Source organism: Xenopus laevis, chromosome 9_10S (genome assembly GCF_017654675.1).
Source record: "Xenopus laevis strain J_2021 chromosome 9_10S, Xenopus_laevis_v10.1, whole genome shotgun sequence".
Taxonomy (NCBI): Eukaryota; Metazoa; Chordata; class Amphibia; order Anura; family Pipidae; genus Xenopus; species Xenopus laevis.
In genome coordinates this window covers 56529270-56552130 of record NC_054388.1, presented here as the reverse complement: position 1 = coordinate 56552130, position 22861 = coordinate 56529270, and the positions used below count along the sequence as shown (strand labels likewise).

Here is a 22861-nt window from a genome sequence, read left to right as displayed (position 1 = left end):
TCTTCAATCCGGTAAGAGTGTAAACACTGGACATAAAGTATATATATATTATTATTATTACTATTATTATAGATGAGCTGAGGAATATCAAGTATGAGTTGAAATGCAGTTCGGCATTGGAGAAGTTCTGGCTCCTTCAGTAAAATTTGCAGATATGTGAAATTTTACTTGGATTAGTGAAGTGTTTTTTAACCTTATTTACATAAGTAAGCTTTACTGAATTGCATTGATTGTATTGAAATGAACGATGCAAGTTGATTGCATATAATTTCAATCAAAAATATGTCATCTTTGTGAATCGGGTTTATTCCAATTGTCACATGCTTCACAATTTGGTACTGTATATTGTAGACATCCATACTGATCGGTAAAGGTAAATACTCATTTATCAAAGTGAAGTAACATTATGGCCACATATTTTATGGATTGTGCTCATGCAGTATTTTTTCATTTAATATTTCTTGTGCACATGCAGGATTCTTTGAAAAACAGTTATTCTAAATATAAAACAATTGATCTTGAAGGTTTAGATTGATTCGTTTTTCATCTTAGCTAGCATACTTATGATTAAGAACATTTCACCTTTAGTCTTGATCATCCGATAAGATGTACCGATAATAACCCACATTTGAACCACTTATACACAACAGATAAGTGATGTCTCCATATAAACATACTGTAATTATTTAACAACACAGCAATAGTGATGGGCGAATTTGGGGCGTTTCACCGTAAAATTTGTGAATCTCCCATGAAATTCGCGAAATGGCAAAAAATTCGCGAAACTGTGTCACGCAGGAATTTGTCGCAAATTTGCGCCGGCCGAATAAATTCGCCCATCACTACACAGCAAATAAATGAAAGCAAGAACAAGTGTCAGCCAAGAATTATTATCATAGAGCACACATTGCATGACCCTGTGGCTATTATATTTTATCACCCCTTTATCACCCATACATAATGAACCCATGATTAAAAATGTAATAAACTATTTAAAATTTACCATTCACACCTAAATTTAGCAATTCAATTTTGGCTTTTTAAATTAGCATTTGTCTCATACAGTAAATCTCTTCCTTCTGTTTCCTCTAAGGAGATGTGGCAACATTTCCCCAAGTATATTAAAATCCTGATCTTGCAGAGGCTAAAAACATTAATAAATAACCCCCAGTATCATTACAAAATAATCTGAATTCCTATAATTCTTTATTGTGTGTTGTTGATCATATTTCTGCATAGTGTCTTTCAGTGTTTCTATATGGCTTCACTCATCTCTCTTCTTCAGTTCAGTGCCCCCCACTGCCTTACTCTTTTACAGGCCCAAACACCCTGGGACACCATTAAAAACAGTAAAATATATTCCCCTTAACACTGGCAATCCATATGAAATTATATAAAATGTCCTAATTACTGACTAAATACAACATCCAGCTAATTCATTATTTAAAGCATGCTTGCATTTAAAATAAATGCTTTCATTTTACTTGAAATCATCATCTTGCAGCAGTATATGTACATTTACATAAATTGCTCATGTTTTCTATATGATCCAAGCATCAATATACATGCAGAAATAATACATAAGTATATGTTTCTAATTACACATGTAGAAGATGCTGTTTAACTGAATAGCTTCTGTTCCTGTAATTCACTTGGATAAGTACATGGTTTTGCTCTTGGTTGTAACCTGGGAAATAATAATCATATTTCTTACATTAAGAAACAATTTAATAATCTCAAATTAAAGACATTTTATTAAAACCATTCAGAATGAACCTAACCTAAAATGAATTGAGTCAATTGAGTTTAATCACTATAGAAATCTGTTAATGGTCTTGAAGAATAATGGTTAAATAAATGGGTTAAGCCCCCCTGTTGCAGTTATAAACATTGTATTCTGGTTTTGATTCTTATGGAAACCTTGAATCCCACTTCCATATACACACAATACTGTAAGCATCAAATGAGCATTTTTTCCTTACCAGAGAAAACATTAGACGGATTGTAACCATGCAGATAGATGACGTCCTATTTTATTTAAATTCTAGTGAGCACAAATAAAGCTTATTATTAGCTTATTAGCTTATTACTAGGGATGCACCGAATCCAGGATTCGGTTCGGGATTCAGCCAGGATTCTGCCTTTTTCAGCAGTATTCGGATTTGACTGAATCCTTCTGCCCAGCCAAACCGAATCCGAATCCTAATTTGCATAAGGAAACTAGGGACGGGGAGGGAAATCGCATGACTATTTGTCACAAAACAAGGAAGTAAAAAATCTTTTCCCCTCCCACCCCTAATTTGCAAATGCAAATTAGGATTTGGTTTCGGTATTCAGCCAAATCTTTTGCAAAGGATTCTGGGGTTCGGCCGAATCCAAAATAATGGATTCGGTGCATCCCTACTTATTACAAGGCAAAAAGAATATTTGTATGCATAGTAATGTATGTAATTATAGCAGAGAAGACCATGTTGTGTACCCTTTTTCTCAACATTAGTGTCACGTTCAGCACCCTAAATCCAGAACCAGTGCTAGGCTCTCTGGTCTCAGCTCTTGCTTCGCCTTTTACTTCGGGAGGAGCTCTCCACTAAATGGATGCCATCAGGTCCAAATAAGAGAAGAGCCAAGCAAAGGGTTCTGGACAAGCAAAGGGGCACTATCATTTTACCAAGGATATTGGATGGAAGACAACACAACTCAGAAGACAGGCCAGATAGAAAAATATGGTCAGCCAGTCTGGGCCAGCACAAGCATCGTTGAAAAATAGTCAGGCAAAACGGGTCTGTGAATGCAGAGTTCAAGGAATGGTCAGGCTTGGATCAGGATTGAAGAGAGTAGAATAGTCAGCAGGCAGGCAAGGGTCAGATTGAAGAGTTCAGAATAGTCAGCAGGCAGACAAGGCTCAATAACTGTATGATCAAACAGGATTCACTAAGAATAAACACCCAGTAAACTAGCAAGTACAACCTAACAACTGGCCATGTGTTACATTCAAAAGCCCCTTTGAATTTCGTGCCACTGCACAATGACATCATCACGCTGGTGTGTAAAACCAGGTGGTGCGCACAGCGTGCGCCATAGGAGAACCGGCACTGTAAGGAAAGGAACGTATGCAGCGGGCGTCCCGGCAGGTGGCACGGTGGGCAACCCTGCTGGCCACTAGACTGCCAGCGTGAGTGAACCTTACAATTAGCTAGTGATTTGTTACCCTGCCCATGGTAGTAAGATGTTGTACCATGTTAGCAATTGAAAAAATTTCAGAAAATGTGAGGTTTGGTGATAACCTGACTAAGTAAGTAAAAATTGCAAGCTTTTGAGTTGATTGTATTACATCTCTTCTTCAGGCTTACTTTTTAAAAAAAACAATACTAGAAGACTAGGGGCTCACTGGGTTGGAAAACAAATGGATCTGTATCTTATCTACTTCACAAGTCCATATCAGACTATAACAAATAAACTGCATATGGGAAGATAATATTTCAGCCAAGATATTGTTAAGCCTCACAGGATAAACAGTTAAAGCTTCACTCTGTCAAGGATGCAAATACTTACAATTAGCACACTGATGTGCGGTGAAGTCAACCTAAGAAAAGTGTCATTTGAAATGTTAATAATCCTTAACTACGTTTTTATAGGTGGCAATTATCTTGTCCCTGTTCATACCATATTCTAGGGTGTTAAAATTCTTCATCAGTTTGAATTCCCACTCCTTATGCTCTTGTTGTGTTCTGATGTTAAACCTCTGGGAGTTCATCTGTTGGTGCAGTGTTTGTCTGGTTTCTCCCACATAAAGTTCTTTAGTTGGCCATTTTAAGCACCTTACTGGGTACACCAAGTTATCTGATTTATAGGTAAATTAACCTTTTATCTGGTGTTCTTGTTGACAGTGTGTTATTGGTACCCAGTCGACTGTGTGCATGTGTGCTGTGCATGTTTCACATCTTTTTTTGCAGGCAGGGAGATGTGCCATTTTCTGCAGGACCTTGTAGAGAGCTATACAATTTCTTACTTTGCCCATGTTGTTTTTTTATAATCATCTGATTTTATCAAACACTCAAAGGGCATATATATTGTTATTCAGATTCTACTTTTTGCCTCAATTCAAGTGTTTTCTAGCAACAAAAAGATAATTAAAATTTCCAAAACAATACTTTGTGGCATTTGTTTACTTGAAAAGCATTCTTAGATGTTTTATTATAGCTTAGCTTAACTAGTCATGGTAATTAGGCAGTGCCAACTTTTTAACAATGTTCTGAAAACAAAGCTTCAGTTAAAGTTAATACCCAAACCTAAAACATAGCCTTTAATTAAAATTTTAACTTGGCATTTTCTATTCCTTAAGTAAGTTAGTAAATTCAGCATTCATACAAGTATACAAATAAAAATTTAGAGCAGTTGCAAAGGGAAAAAATTATAACTTTATTATTTGAAATTAATTAAATTTCAACGAGAGATGTTATTGTCTGAGAAATATTTGTAGAAATTGGAATAAACAGCTTTAACGCAGTGATTTTCAAACTGCAAGTTTTCATTTATTTTAACAGAGTAAAACACTAGGGGGCACATTTACTAAGCTCAAGTGAAAGATTTGATTGAAACAACTTCGAATTTCGAAGTATTTTTTTGGGTACTTCGACCATCGAATAGGCTACTATGACCTTCGACTTTGACTTAGATTTGAACGATTCGAAGTATAAATCGTTCGACTATTCGACCATTCGAGTCTTTAAAAAATACTTTGACTTCATACTTCGTCACTTTAAACCTACCGAGGTACAATGTTAGCCTATGGGGACCGTCCCCAGCACTTTTCTAACCTTTTTTTGATCGAAGAAAAATCCTTTGATCGATCGCTTAAAATCATTTGAATCGTTCGATCGAACGATTTTTACTTCAATCGAAGGTTTTCTGCTAAATCCTTCAAATTCAATATTCAAATTCGAAGGATTTAAATTCAAGGGTCGAATTTGAGGGTTTATTAACCCTCGATATTTGACCCTTGATAAATGTGCCCCTATATGTTTCGGGTAAAACTATTTTTCAAGTGTTTTACCCGAAACATGTAGAGGCAAATTCCCTAACCTTGGAAAATTCACCAGTGACGGCTTCACTCACAGCACAAAACTTTGCCAGGCGTAAATTTTCCAGGACAACACTAATTCACTAAAATCCAAAGTTGCATCCAGAGTGCCCAACGCTGGCGAAGTTGCGCTAGCGTTACTGGTCCAAGTGAAGCAAAGTTGTGCTAGCATTGCCTAATTTGTATACGGCGGGAAGTTAAAGTTCAATGAACGTATATGTTGTAGTAAATACATTACACTACACAAGCCTGGGAAACCTTAAAAAAAGAAAATAGAGTTGTTGTATTGCACTAGACATGATTCCAGTGTATAGTGTATGTGCCACATGTTAGGAAATGTAGGGGAGAAGCTGATTACCCAAAAAAAAATTTACACTCTTTTGCAGCCTATCACCCTGAAAAAGGGAAAAGAAGCTAGCGTTTTTTGGGAAAAATTTTCAACTATCTACTCTATTGCACTTCGCCTGGTCTGAAGTGGCGAAGGCAAGTCTCGCGCAAGAGGTAACATTCAGTAAAATCCGCATCTAAGTGAATTTGCGTGGTTTGCGTCCATTCACCAGAGTGCAAATTTGCCTGGTGTTAGGGATCAAAGTACAGCTAGAGTCTATCTCCTTCGTTAGCAAAGTTTAAAATTTGCCCCGTAGTGTTTTACACTGCTGAAATAAATGAAAACTTGCAATTTGAAAATCACTGCCTAAAACCTGTTTATTACAATTTCTACAAATATTTCTGATTACTTTTGGGGTTACACAGACTTCTGGAATTACTATAGCTGCATGAACTTTCTATTTGTTACATCTGAGCCAGCATCTTGTTTTTCTTGAGGGATGTTAATAAACAGTTCATGTTATCATCTCAACTAATAAAGAAACTGACCTGAAAATAATTGTAGCTAATGAGCTATGTGTACAAAAATATCCTGAGAATTGTTCATTTGGTTGTGATGATGACTTTGCTTACTGTTGGGAATAATAAGAATATATATTACATACAATCCTAATATGAAGATTTAAGCAAAAGCCAGACAGTGATGAAAAACTCTAATAAGTTCTATCTAATAAAGAATGTGCATTATGTGTCAATTAGTTATACCCTAGGTCTGGCAATACATCTTAGTAGTTTTAATTACAGAACTCATACAAGCCTTATATTATAAAATCAAGAGTTAAACTGCTCTTAAATACTTCACGCTAAAAGTTTAAAAAAATTGAATTTCATTGCATACATAATCTTTAGCACAATGACTAGTTATTATTATTTGTAGCTGTGGGCCTAAATGTTTGCATTGCAAGCAGCTGAGTTTTTCCTTAGGTCTATATTAGAGATGAGCGAATATGTCCCATTTAGTTCCACCGAAAAATTTGCGAAACTCCAGAAAAATTGAAAAGTGTGGAATTTCCCAATGAATCCATGCCTGGCAAATAAATTCACTCATCACTAGTCTCTATCCATTTAGGTCCATGCATATAGCATATGTTGCATAAAGATCACTAAAGCCACAATGTTCCTGCTTGGTGGAGCACAGAACTGTTCATTCTATCTAGTCTTGACAATTTCAAATGCCAGCAATGTACTATTACAGGAATTAGACTGTTACTTAATAAAACTATCATTCACAAGGTCCTTTTTCCATACTTGCATTAGGGTCTTAGATTTACTTTAGAATTACAAGATTCTCCTCCTCAGAGGCCCCTTCTTGCCTAAATTACTCCAACATATCCACTCTCCTGCTAATGATAGAGTCCATAAGGGTGAAGGAATACCTATAACACTCCTGGGCCAATAGGAACACATTCCTCCCACAAGGAACAAAGAACATTAGAAAAGGTTAATGCTTTCACCTGGTCTATGTAATCATATTTTTAGTGATAATACCTCAATGAATTGTTACACATTCATATATTATTGTTTTAATACTATTGATTTGCCCTTACCAAATAATTTGCAAAAATAATTAGTCATGCTATTAAAAAACACACTTGATAACCAAAATTCACATTTCCATCAGTTTTACTCATCCCTTTACAGTAAATTCTGCTTTGTTTTATGTCCTTGAATATATGTTTATCAAATAAATGCATTCTATAATAAATATAATAGTGATATACAATGTCAATGTATTTATTTGTTGACTCGGGCTGCATATTTTTTTTTCACAATTATTTTATTGCTGGTGTCTCTCTGGCAAATGCTGTAGTAGAAATTTTGCTCCCCCTTTACTCTTATAACACGGCTTTTTAGTTAAATGCCGTTTCATGACCAATTGAGTTGTTTGCATAAGGAACAAATAATAGGTTGCAAACATACACTTATAAACCATTTACAACAATTTTGTGCATGTTTTTATCAGTGAAAGTCCCCTAAAAGTAAATGAACAACTGTATGTTGTTCTGGGTGTTGATGCCTGGAAAGCTCAATCACATATCACAATGCACATATTTCTTTTGAGAATTCAAATTGTGTAATCAAATTGTAATGCTGTTAATTTTCAGACCTTTTTATTTTCATAAATGCTACTTAAATTGTGGGTGATGGACACCTGGCATAGTGTCAGGACTTACCCTGGTGGTCTAGTGGGCAGCGGGGTCCACCGCCGCTCCTTCGGCGTGGACGCCCGATGCGCAGCTCCTGCTCACTTCCTGGTGCCGGTTTCCCCTAAGGCACGCGCGCCGTGCACGATCGGTTCTTAAAGGCGCAGTGACGCTGGTGTGTGATGTCAGCGCGCAATGGCGCCAAATTCAAATGTATTTAAGGGGAATTTAGGTTTCAGCAAGTTGCCCGTTGTTAGGTTCAAATTAGCTTGTTCCTGGGTGCTATTACTTGTGATTCCTGATTTATCTACCGTGTTTGACCCTTGCCTGCCTGATTTACTACGCTGATCTCTCTAATCCTGACCTGACCTAATCCTGTCTGTTAACTCCAAACTCTCCAATCTTGATCCTGCTAGTCTGTGACTATTCTGACATCTCCAATCCTGACCTCTGCCTGTCCATTGACCATTCTACGCTATCTTTATCCTGATTTTGGCCTGTCTGATTATTCTAACCGCTTGTGCTGGCCCGGCCTGCCGGTTCCTGGTGGCTTCCTATCTTCCAGTATCCTTGTAAACAGTCGTGCCCCATTGCCTGCCAGAACTTACACCTTGCACCTCTCGTTAATTCCAGGTGAAGTCGAGCCGAGACCAGGGTGCTTGGTTTCTGTTCTGATGTAGGGTGCCGACCGTGACACATAGTTTTATAGTCTTTGCACTCATTGATTTCCATTTTGGAACCAATTTTTACAGGATGAAGGATTCCCTAGTGCAGGAATATACACAGAAATATACACAGAAATATACACATGAATTAAACATGTTAAAATTTTACAGAAAGCAAGTGGTTGCAACAATATTTGTATTTTTATATGTAGATAAAGGATTATTTTCCATTTTTTTCTACTGGAAAAAAAACAAAAGAGCATCTGCTATATTGCTTTTGGACAAGATAGTATAAAATAGAATTGTTTTCTATGTAATATAAAATTAATACTTGTTATTGAAGTTAATTTAATGCTGTTGTCTATGTACTGCATGATATTATGTTATTTCAAGAAAATGTATTTACTGAATATGCATGTATTACAGGTCTATCTATAGATTATGGAGACAACAAACTTTACTGGATTAGCTCAGGAAATTCGACTATAAATAGGTGTAATCTGGATGGCAGTAATTTAGATGTCATAGAGTCAATGAAATCACAATTAAGTAAACCTACAGCCTTAACCATTGTGGGTAAGTGGATTCTTCAATGTATTATATTCACTGATTATTATTATTATTAATAATAATAATAATAATAATAATAATAATGCCATATATGTTTGGTATGGATATTGGTAGTGAAGAGCAAAACTTATTGCCAGGTTTCATTGTGAAAAAGATGCCTATAGACTCCAATGGGTGAAAAAAATTGTTGCACATCCAAAAAAATTGTTGTACGTCAAAAAATTTTGTTGCCCATAGATTTCAATGCATATGGCAAATTTTCCACCGTTTCATGAACAGTCCAGATTCTTCCATCACTAGATATTGGTAATTATAATTAATAAAACGGCAGATCACCATACTACTTTTATGTAACCATGTGTGTCTCATTTTACTTCTGCCTGATCTCTCCCACCTGCTGTAAATTGTTCAAACTGAAAATACTGACCAAACATCTGTTTCTTTTCCAAATGAAAATATTGAACAAATATCTGAAATGACCTATATATTGCAAACACACACACACACACACACACACACACACACACACACACACACACACACACACACACACACACACACACACACACACACACACACACACACACACACACACACACACACACACACACACACACACACACACACACACACACACACACACACACACACACACACACACACACACACATATATTGCAGAAAACTGCTAAGCAATTAATTATAGTATAATAAAGGGCAAATGAAAACCTAGTGTAATGGAACAAAAGTAAGAAAATACCTATTTTTAAAGTGAGATGCTAACGATATCATACAAAATTGTTACAATTTCAGAATCCATGCAAATTGTGTGTTGAACTAATGTTTTGTGCAGCTTTTATACTATGTTAAGAATACAGGTATGATATCCATTATTCAGAAACCCATTATCCTTAATTACGGACTATAGGTGTCTCCCATAGACTCCATTTTATCCAACTAATCCAAAATTTGAAAAATTATTTCCTTTTTTTCTCTATAATAATGAAATATTACCTTATACTGAATCCAAACTAAGATATAATTAACCCTTATTGGGAGCAAAACCAATCTATTGGTTTATTTCATGTTTACATAATATTCTAGTAGTTAATGTATGAATATCCAAATTACGGAAAGATCCATTATCCAGAAAAGTCTAGGTCCTGAGCATTCTGGATAACAGGTCACATACCTGTACTGGATTCTCCCTTGAAAAGTTTTTAATACTGTAAGGACAATTCTGAAAACTTCATGATTATAGGGCACATGTGAAACTGATATCTCTGCAGTATATTTAATTTAACCATTACAAAGGATATACATACTGTAAGGTTTGATTACCAGAATATCATATACTATGAGGGTCACATATCAATCAATTTGCTTGCAATTTAGCAACAAAAAATTTGAATTCACATCTGAGTTTCTGAAACACGAATTTCAAGATTTAATAAATGCCAAAATACCTGATAACTGAAACATAAAAACTTGCCATCTATAAGTTGGTGAGTTCATGTAGTTTTTAAAAAACTTCATTAAGTTAAAAAATAGATACTGCAGACATTCTAAAAACAGCAAAAGGAGTATTGCATTCTTTATCAACAATTTTTAATTCTTTTTTACAATATCTTCTTGCAGTGACGTGGCATTTGCAGCTCTCAATGGAATGTACAGTTATCTTGATTAGGAAACTTACAGATACACATTAAGGGGCAGATTTATCAAGGGTCGAATTTCGAAGTACAAAAAACTTTGAAATTCGACCATCGAATTGAAAAACGAATTGAAATTTGAAAAACGAAGTTTTTTCACCAAATTTGGCAATCCTACGATTGAATAAAAAAACAATTTGAACGATTTTAGAGTACGATCGAAGGATTTTTATTCGAAGTATAAAGAAAAAGTTTGTAGAAGGTCCCCATAGGCTAACATAGCAATTCGGCACGTTTAATTTGGCAACGTATTGAAGTCGAAGTTTTTTTAAAGAGACAGTACTTCGATTATCGAATGGTCGGATATTCGAACGATTTTTACTTCAAATTGAAGTTGAAGTAAATTCAAAATCGTAGTATCCTATTCGATGGTTAAAGTACCCAAAAAATTACTTCGAAATTCTAAAAATTACTTCGAAAATTCACTCGAACCTTAGTAAATCTGGCCCTAAAATATTAAAATTTCAAGATTATGGGGCACATTTATTAAAGGACCAGTAACATCAAAAAAATGTTTTAAAAAAATTGTTAGTATACAACGAAAAATAAACACCAAGACAAATTAAACTTTTAGATTGCAAAGCCTTTATTAAGAAATAACTGAAACTGAAACTCCACTTCCTGTCCTCTTCAGAAAAGGCGATAGGGCTACTATTCATCCAGCGGTGCTCGATTTCTCTTCCCTGGCTGGATTCTGCATTGAAGAGAGAAGAGGATGGAGCATGACGGGGCCGCTGCTCTTCTGCAAATAATCCTCACAGCATTGGCATAATAGCGATACATGGAAAGTCTATTTTCTATGCCAGATATGATGGCCAATGCTGCGCTCTTTGTCACTATATCGCTACATGCTGTCTTTTGTGTATAAATCCCCAAAGGTTCCATTACTATCATGAACACCCCTCTCTGGCACATAGAGACAAGCGCCATTACAGAAGCGCAAGGGAGAATCACATGGGTGTCAGGCTGGAGACGCGGGCGGGATGGCAGATCTTAATACCGGCATGCAAGCCCCCATACAAATGCGCCGGACGGGGGGGCTTTGTGCAACAACACATTATCCTAAAAGTCATGTGTCACGCACTCAGGCAACACCCGAATTTCACAGAGCTCCCCAGCCTCTTCAATGCAGACTCGCTCAGTTCCGCTGTGAGGATTATTTGCAGAAGAGCAGCGGCCCGTCACGCTCCATCCTCTTCTCTCTTCAATGCAGAATCCAGCCAGGGAGGAGAAATCGAGCACCGCAGGATGGATGGTCACCCTATCGCCTTTGCTGAAGAGGACAGGAAGTGGAGTTTTGGTAAGTTATTTCTTTATAAAGGCTTTGCAATTTAAAAGTTTTATTTGTCTTGATGTTTATTTTTCGTTGTATACTAACGAATTTTTTAAAAACATATTTTGATGTTACTGGTCCTTTAAAGGGTGAATTTTTTTGTTCTGACTTTTTGTTGGAAAATATACAAATAAGTCTCAACTTTTTTTGGATTTATTATGCAGCAAAACTATGACAAATTCAAATCCAAAAATACTGCAGCTAAAACCTGTCAAAGTCATGTAGAGGTCAATGGCAAATGTCCCTTTTACAATTGTAAAATGTTTCTTGCGTTCATGATCTTCAAGGGTTTCAGGCACTGTGACTTTTGTTCTGATTTTTTAATAAATTAAAGGCATTTGTGTTTGTGCAAAATAATGTGTTTAATAACTACTTAATAACTATGTTTATTTTATAAGTGCAACAATATGTGCAATTCATTGTGTAAATTGTATACAACTCATTCCTTGACTTTGGTATGCCTAGGTTATTTGATTAAATCAGTACTAATCGAATAAAGACAAAGCATTTTCTTTAGGGAACATTTACTGTTCTTCAATGATAGGAATCATTAAGGCCATTTGTTCATGCTTTCACTTCAGCTTTTCTAAGAATCAGTTCCTCCTTTAAAGCAAAAAGATTTGGTGATTTTCATAGCAATAATAACCAGGATAAGCATACTGCTTTAGAAACTATTTTTTCCTTGCAATTAAACAAATTTCTCAACTAGGGATGGGCGAATTGTTTTGCCTTGTTTCGCCGAAAAAATTACGCCCATAGACTTATATGGCATTGTGCGTCAAAATAAAAAAGACACGCGTCAAAAAAAATTGCCGCGCCTCCTACAATCAATTTGGAGTCCTTTGGTGGACTTTTCAACTGAATTTGATTTGAATTTGCAGCTTGATGATATTCACCCGTTTTAAAAAAATAAATAAATAAAAAAAATAATTTCCGATTGGTCATTTTTTTTTCGAGTTGACGGTAGTTGATGGTAGTTTTTAAAAACTCCCATTAACTTTAAATTCGACCCTTGATAAATCTACCCCTAAGTCTCTATAGGAAGTAATAATTTAGCAGTTTTTTTTTTTTTTTCAAACACAATGTAGAGCTGAGACAGATTACAATTTCTTTCATAAACTGCTCAAATTCTGCAGAAGGCAAATAGTTTGTTTGAAATGCTAATGCATAATAAGAAGCCATTCCTTCTTTGTATTATTAATCTCAGTTATTTTACCTTTTGCCTGAGCTCTTCATATCTAAAGACAACTACCTCATTTTCTCTGAAATTACAAGAGCTTAATAAATATATAGTGAATGAAGTCTTTTAATAAAATCTTGAATCCCACAGGCATAATGTCCATTTTTTCTGCACAAAACAGCAATTATGAATTTCTTCATATAGAGAGCATGTCACATTGTTATGATAATGTAAATCAAATATTGCTTACCTATGGGCACAGACCCAAAAATGTTTTTTCATATTGTTAAGAAAAGATCACCATTATTTTCCGTAAGGCAGTGACATTTGTCCTTCAATAGAAAATAGGGTTTTTTAATAAATAATAAAATGAGTTCTCATAAGAGGAATACTTTTTAATTAAGTAAATTTTTAAGAAATGTGCACTTGCATATTAGCATGCCTAATTGTCCATGTGCAAATGTAAAATGTTTCCATTAACCTAGCATTTGAAAGGCCATCTCCCATAGAGTTCATTTTAAACAAATATTTCTCATTTAAAAAAATATTTTCTTCCTGTATGTAATAACAAATACAGTACTTTGTACTTGATAGTAGCTAAGGCGCATATATCTTATTGGTGGCAAAACAATCAAATTAAAAAAAAAAAGGTTATTTTTCAGATTTGTTTTTTGCTGCAATAATTAGACAGACCCTTATTTTTAGTGATAACTAAATTGACCTACATTTTTATTGATAATACACATCTGTATTTGTTTTAATAAATTTAAATATAATGTAAAAGCTATTCTTCATAGTAGAACACTGCTTACCTGAAAAAATAATTCTCACTGTAAAGATTGGTGGAGGATATAGCAAATAGCTTCTAGAAGGTCCCCATAGGCCAAAACAGCAATTTGTCAGGTTTTAGATGGTGAATAGTCAAAGTAGAGTTTTTAAAGAGACAGTACATTATAAATTTAGATATCCAAATTGTTTTATTTGAATTTGGACGATTCCTTAGTTTAAGGGATACTGTCATGGGAAAAAAGATTTTTCTCAAAATGAATCAGTTAATAGTGCTGCTCCAGCAGAATTCTGCACTGAAATCCATTTCTCAAAAGAGCAAACAGATTTTTTTATATTCAATTTTGAAATCTGACATGGGCTAGACATTTTGTCAATTTTCCCAGCTGACCCATGTGCTCTGATAATCTTCAATCACTCTTTACTGCTGTACTGCAAATTGGAGTGATTATCACCCCCTCCTTCCCCCCCACAGCAGCCAAATAAAAGAACAATGGGAAGGTAACCAGATAGCTGCTCCCTAACACAAGACAAGAGCTGCCTGGTAGATCTAAGAACAACACTCAATAGTAAAAACCCATGTCTCACTGAGACACATTCAGTTACATTGAGAAGGAAAAACAGCAGCCTGCCTGAAAGAATTTCTCTCCTGAAGTGCAGGCACAAGTCACATGACATGGGGTAGCTGGGAAATTGACAAAATGTCTAGCCCCATGTCAGATTTTAAAATTGAATATAAAAAAATATGTTTGCTCTTTTGAGAAATGGATTTCAGTGCAGAATTCTGCTGGAGCAGCACTATTAACTGATTCATTTTGAAATTTTTTTTTTTTCCCATGACAGTATCCCTTTAAGTACACTAAAAATACCCTGAAATTTTAATTTACAAATTTTAATTTTCACTTTGACCCTTGATAAATCTGCCCCCAAAACATTAATTAGAGGCAGACTTGATTTAAACATATATAACATATACAGTATAAACTTGGAATAATCCAAGTGGAAACTTGTGTTCAAGTGGAATAACCCATGCAAATGCTCAGTATTAATGACGGGCAAATAAATTTGTGAAACGGCCGCGAAAATTCGCTGGCAAAAGTTCGCCGGCATCAAAAAAAAAAAACGCCTGCAGCGTTTTGCAAGTTTTTTTGTCTTTTTGCGAATTTCGTGGGAAATTCTCAAATTTGCCCATCACTACTCAGAATATGCTGGTTGGTATAAATAGAAACTTGTGCTCACCACTAAATTTTATACCATTAGGTGGGGTTGCAAAAACAGGAATTGTCCTTAAATTGCAATATATTTATGCAGGCCAACTACGTCACAGTCATCCCTGGTCTGGTCAGTCCTACACTCACTTTAATCTGATTCATTAAGGATTATATTGTTTCATTATACATTTTACACAGGGACAAAGGGGTCCCTTTACTAAAGTGCAGTAAATTTGACTATGTTTCCGCATGTTATCGCTGCAAATATTTTTCTGCCAAAATATTCATCATTGCGATCTCTTGCGGTAACAATGTTAAAGAACCATCTTACATTAGCGGTAATTTTAGGGAGTTGTGAATTTTCTGGCGACAAATTAAGTTTGCGAATATTTATTCTATAAAATAGTCTTTTTTATGGCGGTTCTTATGGCAATTTTTAATGTGACATTTATGACCAGAAATGCATCTTCAAAGCTCATAAACTTTATTGACTGATGATTATACCATCCAACAACATACCCAGAATAACACCAAACATACATCAAACATACATCAAACATGTATGCATCATATAAACCTATACTTCATCCATCCAGTCACAAACCCTTCTGCCAATAGAATCATATGAACAAGAAATCATACCAGTCAATCGCTTTGCATCATATAAATGCACAGTTTAATGTAGCCAATCACAATGCAACCCCAACCCCCTGCCAATAGGATAATAAAGTTACAGAAATATACAGCCAATAGTATCCTGTCATTTCACACAAGACATCCCACTTATTGGTTATAAGTAGCATTGGCATACAGTGAATATTTGACAGAAGTCTCTGTAGAAGTGAAGAGACAGTAGTGAGAGAGTGATAGAGTTGGAGATAGCAAGCATGTCAAGCCCTGACTACCAGGATGCTGAAAGAGAGGGAGCATCTGGAGGAGCCAAAAGGAGCAGGAATACAAAGTTTTCCTATGAAGAAAACTGTGCCTTAGTGCACGATGCAGTATCGAGCGCTGTCAAAAGTGTTGAGGCTGATGAATCCTTGGACAGTGATACCCACTGCCAATAATACTCCTCTGAGCTGAAACTGCTGCTGTTGCAGCAGATAGAAGCAGAAGCCAGAACATACTGTCAGCAATAGCTACAGATCTCTCTCCTGTCAGCAATGGCTACAGCAAAGAACGATGGGTAAAAAAAGTATTATGTGATATTTCCTGTTCCCTTGCGAATGTTCAGACGGAAAAAAATATTTACTGCCATTTTATGTTATGGACTGAGTTTCTTCTCAGCATTTGGCCATTTGCTTTGTAAGATGTCCCGTAGTTTTACTTCAACTGGACATGTGAGGCAAGCTTTCTTAAAGTCAGCAGATGTAACTATAGATGATAGTAAATCAGTCAGTGCTACAACTTCTATGTCTTCATCCAGTGTATCAGAAGCTGCAGGTAAAGGTAAACGTGACAAACAATCAGCAGTAACATTTTTCAAACCTGGTTTGTAATGCATTTTGTAGTTGAAATTCAGTAGTCTTGCTGACAATCTAGCTATACGCATTCCAGCTCTTCCTAGTCCCTTTGTTGTAAGCAGTATAGTTAAAGGGCTATGGTCAGTGCATAAGGTAAATCCTCTACCTCATAGGTAGGTTCTCCATTTTTCTGTTGCCCAAACACATGCCAGAGCTTCCTTTTCAACAGTTGAATACTTATGCTCTGCCTCTGTAAGTGTTCTGGATGCAAATGCAAAGTTTTCTCTATATGATCAGCATGAATCTGTGTGAGAACTGCACCAATGCCATAGTCTAAAGCATCTGTAGTAACCATAGTGGGTAGTGCAGGATCAAATAAAATTAGCACTGGACTGTTACAATTAGCTGTTTCACTATTTCAAAGCTATGTTGAGCAGTCTCTGACCACACCAGATTTAAAGTTCCATGTAGTAGTGCTCTAAGTGGCTCCACAACTGAAGCATAGTTAGGAATAAACTAAGAATACCATGAAGCAAGACCTAAGAAAGCTCGTAAGGTCTGGAAATCAGATGGAGTAGGTGCTTGTGTAACAGTGTTGACATGGTCAGTGTCAGGCAATAATCCATCTCATGAAATTACATGACTCAGAAATGACAGCTCAGTTTGTCTCAAGTGGCATTTGGAAAGGTTCAGTTTCAGTCCTGCAGAATCAATACATTTCAGAACATTTTTTAGGTACTTGTCATGAAGATCCATAGTTGGCGTGTAGACAATTATATCATCCAAGAAGCATTGTACACCAGGTATGCCATGGAGTATAGAAGACATCAGTCTTTGAAAACAACTTGGTGCTCTCCTCATGCAGTAAGCATCCAGGGTAGAAAAGATTTTGTGGGTTCGCCATTACATTGTCCACGTTGGTGGAATTTATATCTTTCAGCAACCACATTTACTCTTGGCACAAAAAAGTTCTTTATAGCAGTAAATGCAATTTTCTAAGTCTCATCAGGTAATGGTAATGTATATTATATACGCTGTCCCTTTGCTCCCAGGCAGTAAATAAGTAAAGCACGATTTCTAGCAGCAGAAATGTAATTTTCAAACATACGGATCCAAGCAGTAAAAGGTATGGTAGGCTCACCAGGGTTTGGGAGAAAAGCTGCAGGCTGCTGCAAAGGTAGAAGAGACATCTTGTTGTCAATTTGTTTTGTTTTGGTAAGCTGAGGATGAGAATAGTATAACAGTGCTTTATTAGCAGGTTCATGCAACCATTACACTTCAACAGTAACTTAAACTCTAATACTTTTAAGCAGTATAGAAAGTACTATGTACACATTATAACTCTTGTGCACAGTGACACCTACAGGCCCTTTGTATAAACACCACAATATAGATGGCGGGACGAATATTCTGGTGTTAATTTTGTCTTTGTCACATTTCGCTTTTTAGTACACAGTCATTAATGTGTACGTAGAGTTATTTTCAGCAAATTTGATAAGTGGCAAACACATATTCTTGCGCAAGAAAATTTGCAAATTTTATTTTTCGCCAGTTTAGTTAACTAGCAAAAACATATTCAGCGATAAATTTGTCTATATTTTGTGTGCATGTTTTTTCCGCACTTCAGTAAATGGATGCCTATGTTTTACCTGCATTATATTAGTGATGGTTGATTGCTATGGTTTACTGGACCTATAGCAGCCTTTTCTTATTGTATTACATTGCCCTCTTAGCATTGATAATAATGTGAAACACATATACAATCGTTAAAATGTGAAACTATGTGTAACTACTTGAAGTTCATTATTTTCTTTACCCCCTGCTCCAATAACACATATTGTGCTTCATCTTAGCATTTTAGCATTGATAATAATGTGAAACACATATACAATCATTAAAATGTGGAGCTACTTGAAGTCATTACTTTCTCTACCCCTGGCACCAATAACACATCATTGCTTTAGACTGGCAAAAAATTGTATACAGAGAAAGTAGAGTCAGTTGGAGCACTTTCAAAAAACCCACTAGGGGTTGGGGGGGTTACCCAAAAGGGCTGCCCTCCTTCCACCCTGAAATGCTAATCCCAATATGTGAAAAAGCTCTTAGGTATGAAAAAATATCAATAATACAGTATCTTCTCATACACCCGTATGGTGTAACCCCCAAACTAAGGCACATCCTGACAAAATCAGACCCAGTGATTTAGGCTAAGTACAACATTAAGGGGCAGATTTATCAAGGGTCAAAGTGAAAAATCAAATAAAAAAATTGAATTCTGAGCTAATTTTTGTGTACTTCGACTAGTGAATAGTCCAAATTCGATTCGAATTTGAAAAAAAATTAAAAATTTGAATATCGAAATTTATCATGTCTCTTGTCTCTTTAAAAATTTGGAGTCTATTGGTGGACTTTAAAAAACCTAAGGGTTTTTTTGGAAAAACTTTGATTTGTGCAATTTGAATTCGGACAAATTTGAACAAATACGGACTATTCATCTGCAAAAAAACTTGGATTTTTTTAATACATTTTGGTTGGTCCTTTTGTATTGGAATTTCAACGTTTTTCAAATTCAAAATCGACCCTTGATAAATCTGCCCCTAAATATATGGGCCAGTTATATGATAACTAGCTGGCTAAAATTATTTGTGTCCCTCACAACAGAAATCAATCTTCCTAGGAGTATGTGGTACAGGTAACTCCAACTCAGGCACACAGCTGCTAGTCAGTTTCCCATGCCTCAAAAAATCTAACTATATAGGCTCGTGGGAGCCTTATGGTTGCCTGACAGGGAAAAAATTAGTGCCTTACATCTATCTTCAGTATGAAAAAAGGCAACCCCATTGCATGTTGCTCTAATAAATGGGCGATTAGATCTGCCACAGCTTGAGTTCAATGATTGGTATGATGTCACTCGCTAGTATTCACCTTCTGTAATAGGTAGTAATGATATTTTGATACAGTATAATACAATATATAGAACATACCTTATACCAACAAGATAACACTCTATGGATCTTAAAATGGACAATATATGCTTCAAATGCATGATTTTAGTGATTGAGCAAATATTAGCATATTAACTATTTTATACAGGCTCCGGAAGGAAGGGTTGAAATTGTGCAAAAAACTGTTGTGCACAAGACCAGTGAATATGGATATAATATTGTGATGGACAACCCTTGGAGTATGTATGTTGTATAATAAAGTCCAGGTATTTAAGGAATGGGCTGTACAACAGCCACACATCCTCCGATGAAGCACCCAATGGCATGAAATGCATCAGGAGGGAGTGGCTGACACTAGGTATACAGACAGGGAGGGAGACACTGTCATGTGGTATGTTATGCATGAACACTTGTATTGACAATTTATTCTGGTCAATTTGCACAAATAAATGTTTGATGTGAGGTTCTGTGCACGTTTCTAATTTGAGCACCCGGGCACATTTCTACACTCCTGTTGGACCTTCCCGCTGATAGATACATTCAGGGATAAAGTGGCAAACTATCTTGGTCAATCCCTTAATAAGCAGAATGTATGCTCTCCAGAAGCCTGCCTCTTGGGACTTGGGACTAGCTAAGAATGTAACTGCTGGTAAGCACCAGTGTATTTTCCTGTGTTTTTTTACTTCTGTGCCAAGAAATATATCTCTCTCTCTCTCTCTCTCTCTCTCTCTCTCTCTCTCTCTCTCTCTCTCTCTCTCTCTCTCTCTCTCTCTTCAAACTCCATTCTCTCATATACCGTACAAATTGTTGATGATTAAGCATAGGAGAAGAAAAGGCTAAAATTAAGTAAACTCTATTAGAAAGGTCTATATAAATACACCAGTCCTCTGTCCAGTGGCGGAACTACCGGGGTAGCAGGGGGTGCGAGCGGGCCAGGGCCCACACCCCCTCAGGACCCCCCGGCAGCCCGTGCGCCACAGAAAATGCAGCCGTATGGAGGGGGCAGGGCCCGGCTGTGCGTCATGCACCAGGGCCCGCCCCCTCTACTTACGCTACTGCCTCTGTCAAAAGAAACACCATATTTCTTTCCTTTTATTGTGTACACATGGACTTCTGTATCAGACATCCTGTTTTCAGCTTAAACCTCCAGGGCATGGCCTTGAACATGCTCAGTTTGCTCCTTGCAATAAACTGCTTAAGTAGCTTTCCTTCTCCTTTAAACATATAGTCGAAGTTACTAGAAATACACAGAATGCTAGAAATTGTTGTCCCAGCAGCCCCATTAAATTTCAAGAGAAACCCCAGGTATTATTTAGCAATCTAGCCTTTTCCTAAAATGCATGTGCTTCATAACAGACTCATATTTTAATAATAACCAGTGTTTTGGCAAATTAAATGGTCAAGAGGCATGTTAATATCTGTCTAGTGAGATGACAACTAGACTAACTTACTAAACTCAACTAAAATGTGGCTCTGTAGCAATTCTTCAATTTACTTTAAGTACAAATTAATGAAAATATCTAAAATAATTAAAAGTCCAGTTTTCTTTCAAGTCTATTCAATGCAACATGTTTACATGTAAAGGACAACTAAACCTTTGACCCTCCACTGCTCTCTCTATTTCCATCTCCATCATCTTTTGTCTTCTAGTCCTCTTCTGTCATTGTTGATATGGATCATGTAGGAGCAAGCACAGTAGTAGCTAATTCAGGACATAGATTATACTGTGCATGTTCCTCCAAGATCTGTTTAGCTGTTCTACAGAAGAGAATCAGAAGCAGACAGAGGATGGCACCCTTAAACTCTGCTGTGCAACTCTGCAGAGTTTTAGCAGGTCAGCAGACAGGGGAATTCTGAAAAGAATACCTGCACAGGGAGGGAGCTGGGAGGGGGCAAGGGTTTAGTTCTCCTTTAAGGAATATACCATGCCAGATCTCTTTTCTTACTGCCATCATGAATTGCACTTTAATTTTCTTTTTGCTTAGTTTGCTGCCTCCTTCTTTTGAAAAAACCTTTTTCTACACCTATTCTGCACTTACTTTATAAGTAAGTGACAATTTATATGTACATTAAGGGGCAGATTTACTGTATCAAGGGCCAAATTTCGAGGCGATGGGAGTTTTTTAACTCAAAATTTGCATAAAAAAAGACCAACCAAAATCAAATTTTTTAACTTCAAGTGAATAGGCTGTATTCACTTGAATCAAATTCAGATCGTATGCGATCAAATTCAAGTCAAAGTATTTAAAAAAAACTTAAATTTTTCAAAGTCCACCAAATGACTCCAATTAGGTTCTAGGAGGTCCACCATGGGTTAAAACAGCAATTCAGCAGGTTTTAGATGGAGAATTGTCAAAGTCAGATTTTTAAACAGACAGTACAAGATAAATTTCGATTTTCAAATTTTTCTCAAATTGAATTTGGACTATTCCCTAGTCAAGTACACCAAGATTAGCAAAAAAGGTCTAATTTAAAAATTTAATTTTTCAATTTGGCCCCTGATTAATCTGCCCTGAAGTCCATCAGTACTCCGATCCTGTAAGCAGCCTCCTAAGCAAATAAACCTTGCTTAGGCCTTAGGCTTGTAAAACAACTACAGGATATCTAGCAATTTAAGATAACTTTGGAAAGTAAGATGTTTTGCCTTTTATATTCTTTAAACTTAAAAATAAAAAAATACAAAACTCTAGTTCCAAAAATGTAAAATAATTATTGTGTGATTTTTCCTAATTATTTTTTCATTGTTCACTGAGCAGTGATTTAACATTTTTTAATCCAAGTCTTTAGCTCACTATACAGAGTGCTACTGCTTCAAATAATTGCAGACGCACATGCTCCTAAATTTTCCTAAAATATCCGTTTTCTAATTGGTATTACTCTATTTATTATGCTAACAGTAATATATGAAATCTATCTAGGCATCTTGCCCAGAGTTAAGTACACTATACAGTTGTCTTTTCTAGCAGTGAAACCACTATTAATGAAAACTAATTGCCAATCAAATTCCACATTAAACTGCTTTTTTGATATCTTGGGAATGAGGTATGAAAAGGAAATTATACTGTAACACATTTCAAATATTTGACACACAAATATTATTAAATACTTGTGTGGAGTTGAGACAAGAACATTTTCATCTTTTTCTGAAAATAATGTTTCTCAATAACATGCACAAAGTTACTAGAAAGAAAATGTAAAAAATAAGTAAAACTTGATCTTCAAAGTTTTAATTAGAATAACAGCATTTCCATATACAGTACTTTCATCATATGTTCTGTTCATATAAGAAACTTAATTAATGGAAGTGTGAAACTAAAAACTATTTAAATTAATTTAATGAGTTTTACTTTTAAATTAAGTTATGTACTTGTTTTTTGTTTTTCTTT

At 35.9% G+C, this 22861-nt stretch overlaps 1 protein-coding gene across 1 annotated transcript in view; it reads left to right on the top strand.

Moving 5' to 3' along the window:
- LOC108702259 (low-density lipoprotein receptor-related protein 1B-like) overlaps positions 1-22861 on the top strand; it is a 724128-nt gene that overhangs the window by 410881 nt on the left and 290386 nt on the right. Inside the window, exon 31 of the mRNA XM_041578093.1 lies at positions 8703-8852. Within this exon, the coding sequence (XP_041434027.1) occupies positions 8703-8852 (150 nt within the window). The remainder of the gene's footprint in view (positions 1-8702; positions 8853-22861) is intronic.